Genomic DNA, 21325 nt, shown 5'->3' with positions numbered 1-21325 from the left:
ATCTAAGTCTTGGTAACTGCTATGTAAGTGGCCGAAGCATGGCATTTGAATGGGAAATGAGCTATTAAGTCACTGAGATATGAGAAATGACTGCAATATTTATACCAGTTATTAAGGACATTAGGTATTGAGAAAGACTTGATTTTTGCACAAATGCCGCTGAGGGAAGATTTTCAGTTTTGTTCATTTTAGAACTTTACATTTAATTTGGGTGGCTCAGTTGATTGGAGCATTGTCCCATCTACCAAAGACTGCAGGTTCAATCCCTGGTTAGGGTGCCTACAGGAGGCAGCCAATTGATGTTTCTCTCCCTCCCTCTCTCTCTCTAAAATCTGTAAATACATATCCTCAGGCGAGGATTAAAAAACATTTTATAATAATTTCTACAGCAGATTCTAGGTAACACTTGCAGGAGTGGGCCCCTCCTTGCAGCTACACCTATACAGAATGATTACAAAGCTCCCATGCAGAATTGGCTCTGCCAGTTCTCCTGGTTTGTTAGCTACTTGCAGCTACTTTTTAAATTAAAGCTGAGGAGTCAACTCTGTTTATTTTATTTTGATAAAATAATTCTCCACATCTGGATTATTTGAAATGTGGAGTAAGTAAGTTCTGTTCAATATTTGGAACATGAATACAGGGGTGGGAGGTATGTCAAAACATGATTCTGGCTCTCAATGAGTTTACAGATTGCATTAGTCTAAGGACAGCCTTTCTGGTTCTGAGGATAAAATGAGAAGCAGGGTTTTTTTTGTTTTGTTATTTTTTTCTGTGAAGTGCAGATCTTTATGCTCCTCCCCGAGGTATGAGCAACGTGAGCTCTGATGCCTCTCCAGCTCCTCTGGGTGGCACACATGGTGTGTCCAATGGGAGAGGGGAGAGTTGTTCTGACAGCCAGAAGTCTCCTATGGTACCCAGTGCTCGCCCCCTTGCCTGGCTCCCCTGTGGAGAAAGTCAAAAGGCCCTCCTTGTATATAGGGTTGCCACATGCTGGGTGACATTTAATGCCAGTGGTCTTGATCTGGCATCTAGAAGGGTTCAGCAATCTGGAGAAAGGGCTGTGCATAGATTAAATAAGAGTTCAGAGACAAACGATAATTTTGAAAGGCATATTGGGGGAAGCAGAGGAGCCTGGCTAAAGAAACCAAGTTCTCCTTGTCTCAGGACCCCTTGTTTTTTATTAACACAAATTGTCCTAAAGCAAGGTGGAGATATATACACTTCAAAGGGTAGGGTTTCTACAGAATCCATTGTCTGATTGGGGAATAGCCTACGGCTGTTCAGGTGTTTGGCCAATAGGAGGCAATAACAGGTAGATTAAGATGCCCTGAGCTGTCTAGCAGCAAACAATCAATTTAATGCATCCTTTTCAGGTTTGGGGAAATGCCTTTAGCCATTCCAGCAGGCGATAACATATGTGACTCAGCCCTTATTGAGTCTCCAATTTCCATCAACCTTTCTATGAAACTCTTGCAATTATGATATGCTGGAACTGGCTTCCGGCACAGGGTCAGTGGTGTAGTCCTGACCCATATCAAGAAAGGCCAGCTTTGCCAAAACTGGTTTGGCTCAGTGGATAGAGTGTTGGCCTGCGAACTGAAGGGCCCCAGGTTTGATGCCAGTCAAGGGCATGTACCTAGGTTGCGGGCACGTCCCCAGTAGGGGGTGTGCAGGAGGCAGCTGATCAATGTTTCTCTCTCATCGATGTTTCTAACTCTCTATCCCTCTCCCTTCCTCTCTGTAAAAAATCAATAATATATAAACCAGCTTCAAGGGCCAGGGCTGCCCTGGTACAATGGCCAGCCCCCACCCCTCCTCCTTCACCATCCTATTCAAAAGCTATGGCAAAAAGTCAGCCCCAGGTGTACATTTCATACATAATTTGGGGGCCTAAATTTAAGCTTCTAGCTAATAACCAGGTTTCACCAGCCAGCTCTTTGTCTCAAGACGTTTGAGGACATCCGATGCCTAAAGAAAGCAAGCGTGAAGTCTTGGTGTTTAAGGCGAAGAGCAGGCTCCCAAAGGAAACTATCCGGGACCTCTGCCAAGACACAGACAACGATGTGGTTCAAACCAGAATGAGGTAAAGGCCAAATAGAAGTCCAAGGTGAAGAGAGAGCATAGAGAGAGGAGGTGGTGGCAGCTTCTGAGCCTGGGCCTGAAGGAGGATGGATATCCCCAGGCACGTATTAGGGAGACACGGTTCCTGGACACAGAACAGCACAGCTTCCAAATACTAGATGGAATACAGATGACACCGGGAGGAAGCAAGCTGCCAGGCCCAGGATGCAGGCTACTCTGCAGGACAAGTACCCTGTCCCTTTAGCAAATCGATGGCTGGGAAAGAGGTGCTGGTGGAGGGAGGACTAGCTGGATATAAATACCCCAGTGCACCTCACGGTAACAGTTCTCTCCCTTCTCTCCCTCTCCCTCCCTTCGTTCCTTCCTTCGTGTACTTGACAAGCACTCCCTCTGTGACTGGCACTGGGTTCGCCAATCAGCATGGTGGGTCCTAACCTTGCACTGTCTCTCTGGTTGGTCCTTTCCTTTCTGTGTCCGCTCTCCCTTTTCTGGCAAAGGCCCACTTTACAGCAGCGGTCTCTGCGGGGACCTCACTCTCTCTGCTCTCAGACCTTTTCCACAAGCTGTGAAACTGATGTAGAAGTTGATCTGGAGTCAATAAAGCTCAATGAAGAGCCTGGTCAGAGGCCACCCGGTCACCGCCCCGGGTAGGAGGCCCGCTCGGTTGAGGGCATGCACACATGGGACCTGACAGACAAGGGCTCTGGGGAAGACAGCCCACCGACAAAAACGACGAGCTATGTGGTGAGGGCTCTGGGGTGACAAGGCACTTTTTATTTTGTCCTCATGGTGCTTAGCGTATAAAAAGGGGACAGAATTTAACAAAACTTCACACACATGGTTATTTAGTTTTACCCGTGAAAGCTCTCCTCTGTGAAGGAGAGAGCTTGTGTCCTGAGAGGGTTTATAATGGGGAGAGCTAACCCAGTCTGGAGTCCAGGCGACCTTCCTCTGCACAAGACAGCCACCAGCCAACCGAGCCATACCCGCCATGGCTAAATGGCCCAACTTTTAACACAACTTATTAAAAATGTTTGGAAATTCTCTGAATCCCTCCTGAAAGCTGTGCTGTTCTTTGTGCAGAATTCGGTAAAATCCGGTCAGCCGTCCCACCTGAGTGCTCCAGTCTGTCCTAAGAAGGCTACGGGCATAGCCTTCGACTTTCAAGGTGAACATCCGTCTTTGTCATCGGAGAGCCGGGCCTCACCTGGACGGCCCTCTCCCATCCGGCTGCTGTGGGTCTGCATCGGAGTACGGAAGTCAGAATCATCTTGTCCTCGTTGCAATGGATTCTCCTCTGATCCTGTGCTCCAGTCCTCGCCCTTGAAGGGCTCCTGTGTCCTTCACAAACCGGTTTTATTTGGAAGCGCTTGTGATCACGGCTCCCGGCCCCGGGAACCCTCTTCAGCGTGTTCCCCTCCGCCTCTGGCACCCTGAAGAGCTGGTTCGCCACCAGGGAACTGTAACCGTTGTGTTGGGCTCATCGCCTCCCTGGAGTCATGGCCCCTGCGGGTGCCTGTGCCCATCGGGCTGGCATGCGTGCTGCCCCCTTCAGAATCGTATTGTGGGGGACTATTGTTTTCATCCGTGTCTGATCCCGGAGTACAAGGTTCATATGCACAAACGTCTGCATCCCTCTCACCACGGGCCGTCTTACCAGGGTCCGAGGGAGCTTCAGCAGAACACGGGGGTGTTTCCACGTTGAAAATCTCGAGGTCTCTGAGCGAGCGATGCCACCCTGCTGCCTCAGACTGAGGAGCCGGGATGCAGTCAGATGTGGACGTGCCCGGGGTCGTGTCACGGGCAGCACTCTCACCCGGTGACCCGGGCCAGGTCTCCGGGTTCTCGCATTTGTGGGTGTCAGAGGCACTTTCCCGATGACTCTTGTCCACACCGGAGTCTGAACGGGAAACGAGAGGTTGTCCGAAGCGATCCTCCTCCTGGTTCTCACATTTCCCCTGAGCCTTCTGGGAGGCGGTGTCCCCAAGACTCTCGGAGGATGCAACGTTGTCCTTCCTCCCCTCTGGGTCCCCGTCCTTCGGAGGCTCACTGGTGCCAGAACTCTCCTCCCCATCCGCCTCTCCGTCACTCCCGTTCCTCGCACCCTCCGAACCCCCTGAGCTTAGAGTGAACAACGAGCCTTCATCGGAATCGGTGTCCAGCTCATCCTGTGTGTCCTCCCGCCCTCCCGTCCCCGGCGCTTCTGTGCACATTTGCATTTTAGAGAGAGCGGCTGTTATCTCTCTTGACAGTGGATGGCCTGATGCATTCGAGTCCTGATGGATGGAGCCGGAGCCAGTTGGTAAGCTGCCGGCAATCCCAGGGATGCCCATCGAGTGCCCACTGGGCACATCTTCCTGGGCCTCCGTCTCAGAATCCACTTCTCCACGGACCCCACTCCTGCAGGCGCGGTCCCGTTCTGCGAGGGGATGACCGTCAGCACCCGGCCGGCCGCGGGGAACAGAGCAGGCCGCACGGCCATTGGGGAGCACGTTGTCCGTCCTCCTTCCTGCCCCAGGCTCGGCCCCGCACTGCCCCCTGCCCTGCCGGCCGCCAGGCTCCTCTCTGCTCGGGCCCCGAGTCCTGCCGGCAGTGACAGCAGCCTGCGGGCTGGCCCGCGTCCCTGAGAAAGGGTGTCGGGGCTCCCAGAGGCTCAGGCCACGGGGAGCTTGTTGCAAATCCACTCTGGGGTGCTGGCCGTCCCCGGCAGAGTCCGTCTCATCGCAGTAGCCCTCGTTGGAATACCCGAGGTCAGACCCAGGGCTTTTCTTTCTGCACCGCTGTTGCCGCAGCCTGTCGATGTAAGGCCTCGTCCACGCCCCCAGGCAGAAGGCCACGAAGAAGGTGATGAATACGGCCAAGCAGACGGCCAGGGCGAGGTGCTGGGACGCGGCTTCGGTCCCGCCCGCAGCTTGCCTATCCTGGGTGCTCCTCACCCGCCTGGGCGGCCGTCGGTGCTGCTCAGGGGCCTCGGAGCCGGCGTGGTCCTGCTGCCCCGGCGTGGCTGAACCCACATGCATGCCTTCCTGGGGCCTCTCAGCTTTGCTCCCGATGAGGCTTCTCGTGTGACTCAGATTCGTGTGAGGAAGTTGGGCCTCCCTGGGAATCCTGCTTCTGGGTGTCCACCAGTGTGCCTCCTCAGGCCCTGAAAGGGGGGGGGGGGTAAAACACACTGACATTAGAGTCCGTGGGTTTATATTTAAAGTGCAGATTGCGCCAAAACCGGTTTGGCTCAATGGATAGAATGTTGGCCTGCGGACTGAAGGGTCCCGAGTTTGGTTCTGGTCAGGGGCATGTACCTTGGTTGCGGGCACATCCCCAGAGGCAGCTGATCAATGATTCTCTCTCATCGATGTTTCTAACTCTCTATCCCTCTCTCTTCCTCTCTGTAAAAAAAAAAAAAAAAAAAAAAAAAAATCAATAAAATATATATTTAAAAAAATAAAGTGCAGATTGCATGACGATCAGCAGCTCTCCTGACTGGCTGAGGGTTGCCTAAGGCCAGTAGTAGGCTCTGTGTGCATGCACACGCGGCTGCGGGCTCAGGAGGCTGCTCACCAGCCAGGAGTGGCGTGTTTCTTAGGCTTCTTGCCCGAGGGCTCCCTGTGGGAGGGAAAGAAGCCAGGCTGGAGGGGTAACCTCATGACTTCGCCTTCTTCCATACCCTTACCTACTGCACATCCTTGAGGACATTCCATCCGCCCCACCCATGCTCTCAGCAGCCTTTCCTCGGCGCGCCCCATGCTGGCGAGCACAGAAGCTCCCAGGGCTCTCCAGTGGCTCCTGGCATCCTGCCCTCCACACTCAGATGCCAGGGCGGCTTTGAGAGGAGACGGGACACGTGTGGCTGACAACACTGGCCTCCCTCTGACCTTCATGGTTTTCTTCTAGTCCTGGGAACCAGGGCCATGTTCCTATTTTATTTAAAAAATATATATTGTATTGAGTTTTTACAGAGAGGAAGGGAGAGAGATAGAGAGCTAGAAACATCGATGAGAGAGAAACATCGATCAGCTGCCTCTTGCACACCCTCCTACTGGGGATGTGCCCGCAACAAAGGTACATGCCCTTGACTGGAATGGGCAGGCCAACACTCTATCCACTGAGCCAAATCGGTTTCGGCCCATGTTCCTATTTTAATGTCAGTCCTGAACAGAACAGAATCCAGGACCACTAAAAAAAAATTAAAAATCTGACTTTCTTCCCTACTCCCCAGTTAGAAGTTTAAGCCATCACAATAGTGGAAAACACTTTCCAGAATGTTCAACTCCAATCACATGTTCTAGCATGCTGGGAGAGTGGCAGGGATCAAATAAAAAAAATATCTGCTTTTGAAATATGTGTGTTTGGTGTCTGTGTAGGATTATAGTTTTAGAATGGTGGCAAACATTTAAAATAATCAGGTTTCAAGTTTAAAATGTACTTTCTTTGATTATTTGTTAAGAATTGGGACTTAAAAAATATATGACACTTGTGGGGTCTTCAGGGAAAAATTCTCTCTTTATGAAATTTCTGCTTTTGACCAAATCCAGCATTTTCTGAGATGGTGAAACTAGGTTTCTTTGTCCCATGTAAAGAAAGTCATTCATGACTGAGGAAAACAGTTAGAAACCAATGACTGCTCTAAGACACAGCCCAAGGCTGCCCAAGGCCACGGGTCACCACTCTTGGCGTCATTGTTTCAAACAGGACTAAATTGGTCCTGTTTTTTTGTTCACTTGTTATATATATATTATTTTCTTTCCTTTCCTTTCCTTTCCTTTCCTTTCCTTTCCTTTCCTTTCCTTTCCTTTCCTTTCCTTTCCTTTCCTTTCCTTTCCTTTCCTTTTCTGTTCAACTGGAACCCTTTCGGAGAGAAGAGGGACTACTGACATACTTATAGACTTGTTGCAAATTACATCCCACTTTCTCCTCCAGGATTCAGAAATGACATTTTGGAAGACGGTCACACTGTCATCACACCGCCATTGGTTATGGGCCAAGTCAGCCTCCAGGTGGGGGAGTTCCAGAGCGATGGTCATCATGGGCAGGATGGTGGTCAGGGCATTGCTGCTGAGGTCCACAACCTGCTCGAGGAGAAGCAAATGGGGGGCAGTCTGTGAACAAAGACATTTAGAGACAATAAACGCGTTCCAGACATTGTTTGTGTCTATATGGAGGCCATAAGAAGTTAACACTGATTTGAGAGTCAGAGGAACCTGGGATTAAATCTCTGCTCTGTCAACAACAGTTCTGTGAGCCAAGGTTGTTGTTAGGATGAAATGCATGCAAAAGCCTTAAATATGGTGCCTACATTAGATGATCAATCATTTCCCCGTCTTTCCTATGAGCTGTGATTTGTACTATTCGATAAAACCTGGACTCCCCATTGTTATCAAGGTCTAGAATTAGTTACCAGATCTAAAATGTCTAGAAGCACAGTGTTCTCTTGAAAGTGGCAGAAGATACTGAATGATGAGGCCATACAACACAGATCTGCAGCTGACCAGAAGTAGTGAAGAGAGATCTTTTGCTTCAAGGGTAGTAGTGCATGTCACTGCATCCACACTACTTAGTATGCACAAGATGACCACAATTTTTCTAGTCTAATCAGAAATGAAGGGGAAACCAGGGAACAAAAAGGACTCAGTGACACCAGAAACTCAGAAAAGAATGAATGAATGAAATGGCAGAGTTGAAATCTGATCTGGCTTCCCTGTGTGCCTTCTATTCCACAATACACCCCCCTGGGGCCTGAGCTCCCATCAAACTGGAGTGAAGGCCCGGATGGAGGAGGCCTGCAGCATGAGGCACCGGAGTGGGATCTCGGGGCCTGGGGAGGGGCAGGTGGTTATCAGAAGAAGGAAAAACAGTGAGTCTTGCTGAAGAATAAGAAGAGGGCTATGGCTGAAAACTAGAGAGGCTGGATGCTATCTAGGTCAAATGTCTTATAAACATCACTGGAAAAGCAGCGTTGGTATCCTGGATTAAATAAATCCTTAAGAGCTGATTCAAACAGCCAATCCAGCGGCACCATCACTAAGACCACTACATGCTTAATCAGAGTTCTCCTGGGCATGAGCAATGAGGCTGACCTTTCCCATGTTGAGTAATCAAGCAGTCTTGACTCCCCAAGGAAGGTTGCCAAAAAACAGGAAGTAGGAGACTGGGATTGGGAAGGAAAAACAAAACAAAACTTTTCTTTGGCCTGGTCTTGCCAAGGATCAATAATTTTCTTTTGTAACCCTCCTCAATAACTGAGTGAAATATTCTACTGTTTCTCAGGTAGTTATTTTCTTTTTAGTGCACGTCTAGCTTTTTTTTTTTTTTTTCTAGTCTAGCAACTGTTATGACAAATCACTGACCTGAAAGCAAAACTGGAGAGAGGCCAGAAAACTAATAAGATGATGCAAGAGAAATAATTCCTGAGGAAATATTAAAACAGAATAGTTCAATGTGGCTAACAAAACAGCCAGCTACCTTCAGTGGCAGGAGTGTACATTACTGAAAGCCTGGGAGAAGCATATGTTGCTACACAAATCACTGAATCTAAGAAGAATGGAGTAAGAGTAAGAAAAAGGATGCTACTTTGAAATGCTAATGAAAACGTATTCTATCTAAACATGCTGATGAATTCATGATATGAAAACTCTATCTGGCTTCTGAGAAGATTCCAACATGGGAAGACATATTGCACTGTGTAAATGTTAAATGCATCTCCTGAAGAAAAAAACACACAAAAAACCCCCAACACAACAACCCACATACCATCTACTTTAATATGCATCTTTCTGGTACGAAATATGTTCATCCTGCTCCAAACCAGTTTTTAAGTTATTACCAAGCATGTAGAAGGAATATTAGAGAAGGAGAGATTGTATAATTCTGGGCAGTTCAGGTGAATCAAGAATTACAGATGATTTAAATCATTCTTGGGATTGTTTTTTTAGTTTGCCTGCAGCATCTATAACCTGTGAGCTGCAGAAGACTTATAAAGCACAATAAAAGTGCATAGGAAATAAAACAGACACAGGGCAATCACACACACAAATATACATATAATTAGCAGACAATACTAACTGAGGTCCCCAGGCAACCTGACTACATATTTGTGGTGAATTGGGGAGCACTGTCAAGTTATGTGGGCTTTCTCATCTGCCTTTATAATTCAGCAGATTCAGAAAGAGTCCCCAATAGTTCTGCCTCCTAGTATTCATGCCCTTGAGAAATCTCTTCCCCTTGAGTGTAGGTGGGGCCCATGACTTGGTTCTAACCATCAATCAGAGTATGGAAGAAGCAATGGGCATCCCTTTGTTGATCTCATATTCTTCTTACTAGCAGGCTCTCTCCTTTGGGCTGTGGTGCAAGCTGCCATGCCATGAGCTGCCCTTGGAGAGGCTGGCATGGCACAGAATGGAGGGCAGGCTCAGGCTGACAGCCAGCAAGGAACTGAGCCCTCGGTCAACGCCCACAAGGAACTGAATGAAGGTTTCCCCTTCCCGTCCCCGTGACCTTCACCTAGGCCTTCAGGTGAGAATCCAGTCTTGGCCAACACCTTGATTGAAGCCAGCAGCAAGTAGAGACTTGGAGTTGGGTTTAATTTCATTTAGAAAAATAATGTGCCACTTGTTGCTGCTGAGTATTATGTTTGAGCAAAATTTATTACTCAGACCACTGATTTTTAAGGCAAGAGAGAGACTTCAGCAATTTTAGAGGAACCTTAAAATAGACTTACATTTTTTTGATTAATAGTCAGTACTACTGGACACGAAGAAACTCCTAAAATATTCTTCTAATGTAATTGCCCACATGTCTATGTATTTGAAATATTATAAAAATTATCTTATAACCTGTAACTTTTTGAGGTCCTTGAAGGCTTCCGGATGAATTCTGAATATCTTGTTGCTCCTTAAATAGAGGTTCTCCAATTGCAGGCAGTGATGAAAATCAAACACACCAATTTTCAATATTCCATTGAACGATAGATCCAAACTCTGTAATGACTTCAGTTTCCACAATCCTATTAAAATTAAAAAGCAAATTAAAATATTGCCCTGGCTAGTTGTGGCTCAGTTGGTTGGATATCATCCTGTGCACAGAAAGGTTGCTGGTTCAATTCCTGGTCGGGACACATGCACCGTCTGGGTTTTGGGCTTGGTCCCAGTACGGGGCATGCAGGAGGCAGCCGATGTCACATTGACGTTTCTCTTTCTCTCTTTCCCTTCCTCTAGTTCTAAAAATATCAATGGAAATGTAGAAAAAAATCAAATGAAAATATAAGCTGGTGATATTGACTGAAGCATTGTTTGTAAGGGCGAAAGATTAGAAACAACTCAAGTGGTTTCCAATAGAGAGGTGGTTAAACAGAGCATGGTATGTCAATACTAGAAAGTACTATAAAACAGTCTTAAAAGAGAATGGAGTAGAGCAACAAGACTGCATGAGAAGGAAGATGTTAAGTTGCTGAACAATATTAAGTATAATTCCAGTGTTCTTGAAAAAAAAAAAGAGCCATTTGTACCCATATACATATATTTTGAGTGGGTAGGAAAAAAAGGTTTGGAAGAGGTGACCTAAGCTATTAGTAGTACTTACACTTAGGAGGAGAGGTGGGGTTAGAGAAGGAAGGAAACTTTATTTTAGACATCTTTGAATTCTTTCTTTCTATGAGCTAATCCTGTATAATAAAAGCCTAATATGCTAAGTATTCAGACATCTGTCTAACCAACCAAAGCATAATATGCTAATGACATACTTAAGGCTGCTCAACTGCTTGCTATGATGTGCACTGACCACCAGAGGGCAGACACTCCAACTGGTAGGTTAGCTTGCTGCTGGGGTCTGGCCAATTGGTATTGAGTGAGATGGGCTGGACACACCCTAAAGCTCTTCAGAGGTCCCTCCCTGGGTGGTCAACCTGTGTTCTCCCCCTCCCCCAGGCCCCACTTGGGTTCCTTGGCCTGGCCTGTGCCTCTCAAAATCCAGGACCCCTCGGTGGATGTCAGAGAGCTGGTTTCGGCCCCATCCCGCAGGCCTGGCTGAGGGACATCACTGGTGCATGGGCCTCTAGTTTTATGATAAAAGCATCAATTAAAAAATCTAACTTTGAAGAATAAGTAAATATTTATTTGATTGAACTATGGGTAAAACTGAATAGTTGTTTTGATGAATTATTTATATGGGTGAACTCAGAGTTTTCAAACGTTAATGACTGTTTTGTAGCTAGTTATATCCTTTCTTTTATTTAATTATTGTTGATATTACAACTATTATCTAGGCATTCTTGTATGTTTTAAAGGAAGTAAATTCTAGCTAGATTTTGTGTTCTGGCAAAATAATCTAATTGCCTTTGTATTTCACCTGATGCCAGAATCACCAGGAGGCGAATTTGGCATTGAAAAGAAAGCTGGAGAAGGAGGTGTCAGTCACAGCGTCTCCCAGATTTGATTTACCATCTGAGTCCCACAAGGGAGCCCTGCATTTTTACATTTCCTTCTGCTCTGCTCTCATGTGTAGTCTGTGTCTTTAACCAACTACCACATAAGATCAAGTTGGTTCAACTCCAGAATGATTTATTCTTTGACTACTGTCTTTGGTGCTGAGGACAAATATAGCATAGAATCCTTGTGTCTGGTTGAATGATAAAACCTAGAAAAAGTTACTAGTTATACAAAGCACTTATACCCCTCCATCCAATTATCCATAAGATGATTCAGGTCAGAGTGCATGTCTTTGTGAACTCCTCCAATGCCTGGAATATAACATGCATTCAATAAGTTAGAGGTCACAGTGTTTGGCCTGCACATAGATTTAAAAATTAATTAGCTGACAATAAAGATTCAATACAAAAATGTTGTGTATCTAGCTTCTCTTGAATTATTGGAAGTTTCAAGTTTGGCTGGAGCTAAATGAGGGCGCCTGTCTTAGATGGGCATGCACTTACCGACAAATGTGATTTTTTTCTACTCATGTCTCTATCAAAAGTAGGAAAACAAAGGATAGGCCAAGAAACCTGCATGTTTTTTAAAATGGGAGAGAACTAGAGCTGATGTTCAGCTGGCATATGCTGGTGGGAAAGACTTCGATATTGGTGGGTAAATTTGCTATTCCTGACTAAGTGCCCCAGCGTCTGTGAGCTGCTCTGCTGTCCTAGGCACTTCAACATTTCCCCTCCTGCCCCCGGAGAAAATGTTTCTTTGTGGAGCAAAGAATATTCCTACACATTTTAACATGCAAACGTATGGGTTTGTGAGGGGGAAAGGTGAAACAGAAGACACCAATCTGAAAGGAGCTATAGTTTTCTTGACATTTTTGTGATGCCTGCCTGCCCTATGCAGGGGTGAGAACTTATGGTTCCTGCAATTTCTCAGAGCTTGATTGAATTGAATATGTACACCCGGAGATCAGTGGAAGGAAGATCATGCCTAGCTTTGAGTGGAAGGAAAAAACTTATTTTTTAAGCCTCTGTTTAATTGTGTACTCTTTCTGTGCTCTGAGAATTTCACAAACAACCCATTTTAATCCTCACAAAGCCCTGGGGGTTATTACCATTTTACAAATTGCAAAACTTAGGTGCAGCAAGTTAAGAACTTGCTCCAAGTCATGGTGGGTGGAGCTGGGATTGAAATTCAGATCTTTCAACCATTCATTACCATTTAGTCATACATACACAAACACACACACACACACACACACACCAGATACACACAAACACACACACACACACACACACACACACGGTCAAGGTTTTGAAAGATAATTTGAGTTTAGAAAAGGAAAAAGAAGGCGGGGAGTAGGGCTGAGCTGTCTATGAAAGAGAATGGTATGGGCCACGGTATACATAAAATACCAAATGTACTGGGATTGTTTAGTGATTCTACTTGTATCATATAGCGAATAGGGCACTTAAGATGTTCGGTTTATCCAGCTCTGTTTATAACTTTTGATGTGAGTCAGAAAGACCACTTAAGGTCTCCATGCCTCAGTTTCCTCCCTTAAAAATTGTTTCTTGCAGGTAAAATTGAATCTAGCTTTGATCACTATGGCCAAGTATTCTGAGCTCAGTGGAAGCCAGATGTAACAGTTTAGATCATTGTTCCGCAAGCATTCTCTTTACTTCTTCACCCCATTGAGGTGCGGTTGGTCATGTGACTTGCTTTGGGCAGTGAGATGTTAGCAGACATGATGTGAGCCAAGATTTGAAATGTGATTGGGATTGCTCCCTTGGATTTTGCCAAAGGACAGTTATGAAAATAACATGCCCTGATTAGCCTGCTGACCCAAAGATAATGACCTTTTTCATTTAAAGTCTCTCAAAATGGACTTGGGGAATTTGAGAACTCTTCCCTGATACTTGGCTGACACTCTCAAGGGGGGAAAATATGTTCTTTTAAAAATTTGACATGGTGAATCGATGTTGAGGGGGTGTGTGTTCAAGTGACTAAAAGAGATTAGGAAGTGCATTAGCTGAGCTTGGACGTCAGAGGGGTAGATTCTATATTTCAAGAGAGGAGAGTCAAATGCTGGGAAGAAAAGAGGGAGGCACTTTTTTTTTGAACTGCTTTCTGATGATCTGATAAGCTGGGGAAGGCAGGAATTTGATTAACCTTTGCATTTAAGAGGCCAGAGGCAGTTTTATTACTTCTAAGAAATTATCTCAGTGTTTATTGGAAAAAAGGCCACAGAAGGTAGGTCCAGACATTACACCACCTTAAAAATATCCCTTTGGATATGAACTTCCTGAATGTTCTCCCAAGAATGATACCTAATAACACAGAACAATAATGTTCAGGGGTCATGGCTTCAGGTTCAAAGAGTACTAAGAATTAGAATAGAGTCTGGAATGGTTCTAGATAAGAGTTATTGATAAAGCCAGCCATTAATGTAGTCAAATTTATAGAGGTGAGCCAAAGACCTTGCCCTCTTAGCTTAATGACATAAATTTGTTACTACTTTGCAACCTGAACTTAATATATATATATATATATATATATATATATATATATATATATATATATATATATATATTGATTCAGAGAGGGAGGGAGAGGGAGAGAAAGATAGAAATGTCAATGATAACAGAGAATCATTGATTGGCTGCCTCCTACATGCCCCCTACTGGGGACTGAGCCTGCAACTCGGGCATGTGCCCTTGGCCAGAATTGAACCCGGGACCCTTCAGTCTGTAGGCCGGCGCTCTAGCCACTGAGCCAAATCAGCTAAAGCCAACCTGAACTTTTTGAAACCATTGGCTATTGGTATTCCCATAATCATAGCAATCAAGGTGAAATGCTTAATTTCCTACAAGTGAAAAGAATACAATATACTTTCGTTTTTACAATACATGATTTTGTGGTTGTACTTTTTTTTTTTTTTTTTTAAATTCTTCCAGTTTCAAAGTCAGGTATTATTTCATCTAATTTCTAAAACATTTATCTCTTGGGTTCTGAAACTTAGTTGTTAAATGATGTGAGGCCATCACATCTGGACTGTCAACCTAACTGGAATCCCAGGAACACGTTGGTTCTGGGAGATTTCTCGGCGCTCTATGGGCATTCCGGAAACACTGCTTGATGAAGGTGGGATAGTGTCACTGGAGACCTGTCCCCTTGCTTTAAAATTTTAAAACTGATTTTCCATGATTAACACTGTACTCCAAGAATGTGGGAGAAAGGTAGAATGGCCATGAAGGCTGAATTCATGGCTGGCTTCTGTCTTGTAAATACACTGCCTGGCACCTCCTCTGGGTATCGTCCCAACATGAAGCTTTTTATTTTTATTTTTATATATTTTATTGATTTTTTACAGAGAGGAAGGGAGAGAGATAGAGAGCTAGAAACGTCGATGAGAGAGAAACATCGACCAGCTGCCTCTTGCACACCCCCTGCTGGGGATGTGCCCGCAACCAACATACATGTCCCTGACCGGAATCGAACCTGGGACCTTTCAGTCTGCAGACCAACGCTCTACCACTGAGCCAAACCGGTTTCGGCCCAACATGAAGCTTTTTGCTGACATCACAGCTGCCTCTGAAGACAGGCGGGGCTGACAGTGGGTGAGTCACTGTGAGAGTTCACCCTCACAGAAGTGGGGTATCCTGGGTGAAAGCAACTCTTCGTTGACTTTATAAACTCAGTGCTTTAAGACCCCCGGGACATGAGTTATAGAGATACAATGTGTGCTGGAAGGCCAGTTGTTGATCGCTGCTTTCCAAGATACGTATCTCTAAGTTATTATTTCAGATAAGACCAAACACCTATATATTATATATTGTTAGACACCAATGATTCTTGGCTTATGAATTACAGTGGACTAGGAGTCCCATCTACTGCAATAGTTACTAAACTTTTTTGTTGTTGTTGTTGTTAATCCTCACCGAGGATATTTTTCCATTGGTTTTTAGAGAAGGGAGGGAGAGAGGGGTAGAGAGAGATATAGGAGAAAGAGACAGAGAGAGAAACGTCCATGTGAGAGAGACGCATTGATTGGTTACCTCCTGCATATTCCCTGATGGGAGGCAGGGGATGGCCCATGACTAGGAATTGAACCTGAGACCCTTTGGTGTGAGGGCTGAGGCTCTAACCACTGAGAAACACTGGCTAAGGCTATTTAGCATTCTAAAAGATAACTTGAGATTCTGGCAAAAACAGATTTATTATTTGTTTCTGAATAGACTGTTATTCTCATTTTGTGCCAAGAGAGTAATAATAACTAATATTTGCATACTGCTTTACAAGGTTGCAATGTACTTTTCACATATTTTAATAACATCATTTAATAACATAGTATTTGCCAAGTACTATGTTAAATTAGGTTCTTGAAAGACATTTTTATCTTTACACCTCACAGCAATTCTATGAGTAAATTCCACATTATCCAGATATTACCTTTAAAAAGGCTTAGAATAAAGGAATCGAAAAAGCACAAAGGAAATGTCAAAAATAGCATGGCAGGCAGCACCTCTCTTATCAGCTTTTCCCTCCAAAGTGGGATTTTAAAGCCAGATTCATCCAGCCATAGCCACAGAATCATAAAATGGGAAGGGATGTCAGAGCAAACTCCATCTAATAAAAACTGAAAATGCATGTGGATTTTGGAAAAATAATTCATATCACAAAATGCTATGGTTAAACAAACTCTGAATTATATCCAATTAGATTCTGGGCTTACACTAGACTTCTATCGCCCATCTGTTTCATTCATCTCTCTATGGTTTCATTTGCCACAATTCTAATATAAGACACAGGATTTGTCATTTCCCTTCTTTTTCTCCTTTGGAAGGCCAAGATTAACTCCGAAAAGGGAGATGGGCTGCATCTGCATTTTACAGGGTTATTTGGTCCTTAAATGGGATTGTGTTTGCCCTCACCTCCGAGGAGCTCCGGAAACTCCTCTGCCTTCAGGAGACACATTCGGCATTTCTCTATCTCCTCTCGTGGGGGGATAATATTTGACACATTATTTTTTTAGCTCTCTCTGTTTTCCCCTTTTCCTTTCTCTCCTCCATTCAATCAGAAAGCTGTCTGTCTGTGTTAATTGCCCCAGGGGAGGCACATTGTGAGGCACAAAGCAAAGGAGTCCACAATCTTTCTGGCTTTTGTTTTCCACAGGCCTAAAGTTTTAAAGGAAAGAAACTTCTAGAACTAGACGGAAGGATTTAAAGAAACAAAAAGGGGGAAGAATTTTTTCCAAAGTGAAAAGACTGAAAAGAAATGTTCTTTGGTTAATGGGGTTAAGGGACAGATGGACACACACACACACACACACACACACACACACACTTTGATGCCTTGTCAGGGTATAAGATTCTAGAGCTGTGGTACAAGTCTGGGAAAAGGCAGAGGAAATCTCACAAAAGACTGAGGTTAAGTACAAGTACCCTGTGCCCCCACCCACAACCTATCTTAGTAGAATTCGGGCTCAGAATCAGAAACTATGCTGAATTATCCTATATAATAAAAGGGTAATATGCAAATTGACCATCACTCCAACACACAAGATGGCTGCCCTATGTGGACACAAGATGGGCACCACAAGATGGCCAGGAGGGAGGGCAATTGTGGGCTATCAGGCCTACAATGGAGGGCAGTTGGGGGCAACCAGGCTTAGAGGGGAGGGCAGTTGGGGGCGACCAGGCCAGGGGAGGGCAATCAGGGGTGATTGGGTCAGCAGTGTAGGGAAGTTAGGGGTGACTGAACCAATAGGGGAGGACTGTTGGGAGCGACCAGGCTGGCAGGAGAGGGCAGTTAAGGGTGACCAGGCTGACAGGGGAGAGCAGTGGGGGCAACCAGGCCTTCAGGGGAGGGCAGTTGGGGTGACCAGGCCAGCAGGGGAGGGCAGTTAGGGGCAATCGGGCCAGCAGGGTAGCAGTTAGGCATCAATCAGGCTGGCAGGGGAGTGGTTAGGGAGTGACCAGGCTGGCAGTCAGAAGTGGTTAGGGGAATAAGGCAGGCAGGTAGGTGAGCAGTTGGGAGCCAACCATCCTGGATTGTGAGAGGGATATGCGACTGCCCATCAACGGGCAGTTGGACATCCCTTGAGGCGTTCCAGATTGGGGAAGGTGCAGGCTGAGCTGAGGGAAATCTCCCCCTCCCCCCATGCATGAATTTTGTGCACCAGGCCTCTAGTAGACAATAAAAGGTTATATCTCCAGTACACTTGAATTTGTGGGTTGAGATTCATATCTACCATACTAGTTAAAAAATATTATAGCATTACACTATTACATATGTTATACCATTATATCTAATTGCTTAATTATGTAAAAATATTCAAACTATTTGGTGATATGAAGATACAAGTTTTGAAATATTATAGAAAGTATATTCCAATTTGAAATAAAAATAGGTGCATAGACCTAAAGAATAAACTTAAATACTATACACTGCTTGAAGGACTTCAATTTTTCCCTTAAATTTTTTCTTCAAACCTTAATGTCCCACAAATAACAGGTATTCCTTTTATAATAAGTACAAGAAAATAAACATTGTAAAATAAGATGAGATTAGTTTACACTTTACTCTGAAAATACTGCACACTGCTTTTATGGAAAAGGTCAGGGAGAGAAGACTCCTGCCGTTCTCACACACTTCTGCTGATACGATGGCTGGAATAGTAATTCCTTCACCCCTTCAGGCTATTATTGTCAAAATGGTGCTTAAAAACCAGGCCAGATGTGGAGAAAGAGCAAAAAATAAATAAATGAAAGAAGTGAAAAATGAGAAAAACCAAATATACATCATTTGGGATGGAGAAAAATGACAACATCCTCATACTTTCCTTTTTCGTATAATGTCTTATGTAAAGTAAGGACTTAGCAAATAATGCCCAGAAACAAACAGGGAAAGGAAACGGGCTAGCATTCCTGACTATAAAAAGGACAAATGTCCCACAAATAACAGGTATTCCTTTTATAATAAGTACAAGAAAATAAACATTGTAAAATAAGATGAGATTAGTTTACACTTTACTCTGAAAATACTGCACACTGCTTTTATGGAAAAGGTCAGGGAGAGAAGACTCCTGCCGTTCTCACACACTTCTGCTGATACGATGGCTGGAATAGTAATTCCTTCACCCCTTCAGGCTATTATTGTCAAAATGGTGCTTAAAAACCAGGCCAGATGTGGAGAAAGAGCAAAAAATAAATAAATGAAAGAAGTGAAAAATGAGAAAAACCAAATATACATCATTTGGGATGGAGAAAAATGACAACATCCTCATACTTTCCTTTTTCGTATAATGTCTTATGTAAAGTAAGGACTTAGCAAATAATGCCCAGAAACAAACAGGGAAAGGAAACGGGCTAGCATTCCTGACTATAAAAAGGACAAAGGAAGCTCTGGCTAATGAACATGATACATTTTCTAAATAAAACAGTGAGGGATTAGCTGACGAACTCCAACAGGTAGATTATGTCAGAATGGATTAGAATCTATTATCATAGGAGGATATGTAGAGTATCCCTTCAGAAACCAGGATAAGCAATTTTGATTTTGACTTAGTACGACAGTTTACATTTTAATATATAAAATGAGCGTTTTTCTAGTCTACACTCAGAGGGCAACTGGATAAGTAGAATGCAAAGGTATTCCAAGAAAAAATTATAAATATGGCAGTAAATTCGAATTGTGCTACATATTAAAAGTATCTGAACTAGTTACTTCTCAGGTAATTTAAAATCATGCATTATTATTTAGCACTTAATACTTCCTATGTCTCTTAACAAATCTACATAACATTAATATAAATTATAGTGATGGAAGATTAAAAAGCATTGAGTATAATTTCCACATTTTAACTTCCTATTCCACGAAGAAACTCCTTTTATTATATTTTCTCGGATCAAATTGCTTTACTTTCAGCCATTTCCTCAAAACTGAAAGCAAGCATGGAATTCTCATTGGCATAAACCATGAATTCTCCACATACTTATGATTTCTCGGTCCAGTCCGCCTCCTAAGATTGTACTTACCCTTGGGAATGTCACTGAGTTTATTTCTCTGAAGAACTAGCAGCTTTAGATATGGGAGCCCACTTCCCAAGCTGCTTCTGTGGCGTTTCCCCCAGGAGCACCCAGGCCTGGGGAGATCCAGGGAGATGGAGCGGATGGCATTGTTGCTGAGGTTTAAGGTTTCCAAACCAGGGAAATGTGCGAGGGGGCTTAAGGTTATTTCCAACATGAGGTTGTTACTGAGGTCCAGGTGTTTGATGTTCCGTTTTCCTTCGTTTGTGGGAGGTTGGAAGAAACCCTTAAATAAAATGGAACTTGCACCCACTGTGGCTGCCGTCTGTGATATGTCCACAGGCATATCCTGCTTTCCAATAAAGGAACAATTTGTCAGACTGTATCCATTCCACTGGCACTCAGAACTGAAAAAAATACTGCTTCTCCTTGCCGGGTTTGTCATTGTTCCGGTAAAATAAAGACCCAGAACCATGGCAATGGCTCTGAAACAAAGGTTTTTCATAATGCCTGGAGAAAGGAAAATGAATTGATGTATTCATTATAACACATAAAAACTAACAGCAAATAAGCAGAAAATTTACTTTTTAAGATCAGGGCAAATTATCTTGCCTTGATGGCCAATTTAAGTGAATGTTTGCTTTCTTAGAAATTTCTTAGAAATAACAGCATTAAAGTGTAGCTACCAAAAAATGGTACAATTATAGTTTAAAACTACATTTATGTCACATTCTACTAAAAGAACTCCCCCAATTTTTCAGAAAAATACGTATTCACCTGGGCCTCACCTCTGTGCCTGCTTTTCCAGGACCATTCACGCTGCAGTCTGCTTTGGAATGAGGGAAACCTACCAAGATCAAAGGCTTCTCTGCTTCCTTGCTGGTCATTTGAACAGAGCAAAGTCTAGTATCTACAACACTAGTATCTACATAATCAGCCACGTGACTTCCTGTGTGAGTGGCAGGCCATCCAGTTACACCGAACTGTGGATCTGTTTGGGTGGAAGGTTCAACTCACAGATTTGACTGACTTCAAATCCTTTTGAAATCATTTTAGATATATATTCAACAGAAATAAATGGTTATACACATAAATTTCAACATAAATTTATGGTTATAAAAATTCAACATAAATTTATGGTTATAAAAAAGGGTGCTCTGCCTCTGAACCATGAAGATGTATCTATATATAAAAATCTGATATGCAAATAGACCGAATGGCAGAACAACTGATCAACCAACCAACCAGTCGCTATGATGTGCCCTGACCACCAAGGGGCATGCGCTAACCATGGCGGGTGTCAGCAGGTGGAAGAGTGTGGAATATGGCAGGCATTGGCTGTGGCGGGATGGTGGAGCAGGTGAGCAGAGATGCTAGACCAAGGTGGGGTGCCAGTTGCTGTTATTGGGGTGAGCCTCTGGTGGTTGCTAAATATTCTTTGCTCCCGTCTACTGTGGTCCTGCTGGGCACTCGTACCTACTGCTGGTGCTGGCCCTGCTTTCACCCACTGCCAGTGCCTGGCACCAGCCCCAATTGCTTGGCACAGGCAACGTGTGTGAGTAGCAGCTGCCACCTCTGAGTGCCCCTGAGGGGCAATCGGGGCACATCAGTGTGTGCAGGCGGGGCTGGCACCATCAGCACATGGGAGCAGCATCAGCAGGAGTGGGGCTGCCAGCAGAAAGGGGATGGGGAGCTGTGGTGGGAGGGCCTGGGAGAGGGCACGGAGGATAAGCTGAGACCTGCCCCTGTGCCTACTGCAGGCTTGTGGCCCACAGTTTCTTTTAAGGTACACGAATTTGT

General features: G+C 44.4%; 1 protein-coding gene across 1 annotated transcript; it reads right to left on the bottom strand.

Annotated features, from left to right (window-relative positions):
• Positions 1–495: 495 nt before the first annotated feature.
• On the bottom strand, positions 496–20401 carry LRRC66 (leucine rich repeat containing 66). Its single transcript, XM_084899912.1, has 5 exons — positions 20314–20401; positions 19535–20035; positions 9912–10081; positions 6959–7148; positions 496–5227 (listed from the first exon to the last, which is right to left on the bottom strand). The coding sequence occupies exons 2-5, from the start codon at positions 20028–20030 to the stop codon at positions 3459–3461; spliced, it is 2625 nt and encodes an 874-aa protein (XP_084756038.1). The 5' UTR covers positions 20031–20035; positions 20314–20401; the 3' UTR covers positions 496–3458.
• Between the last annotated feature and the right edge of the window lie 924 nt (positions 20402–21325).

The sequence above is a fragment of the Pipistrellus hanaki genome (assembly GCF_964339955.1).
Source record: "Pipistrellus hanaki genome assembly, chromosome: 1".
NCBI lineage: Eukaryota > Metazoa > Chordata > Mammalia > Chiroptera > Vespertilionidae > Pipistrellus > Pipistrellus hanaki.
The sequence above is the reverse complement of the archived record's forward strand: the minus strand, read 5'-3'. Positions and strand labels throughout refer to the sequence as shown.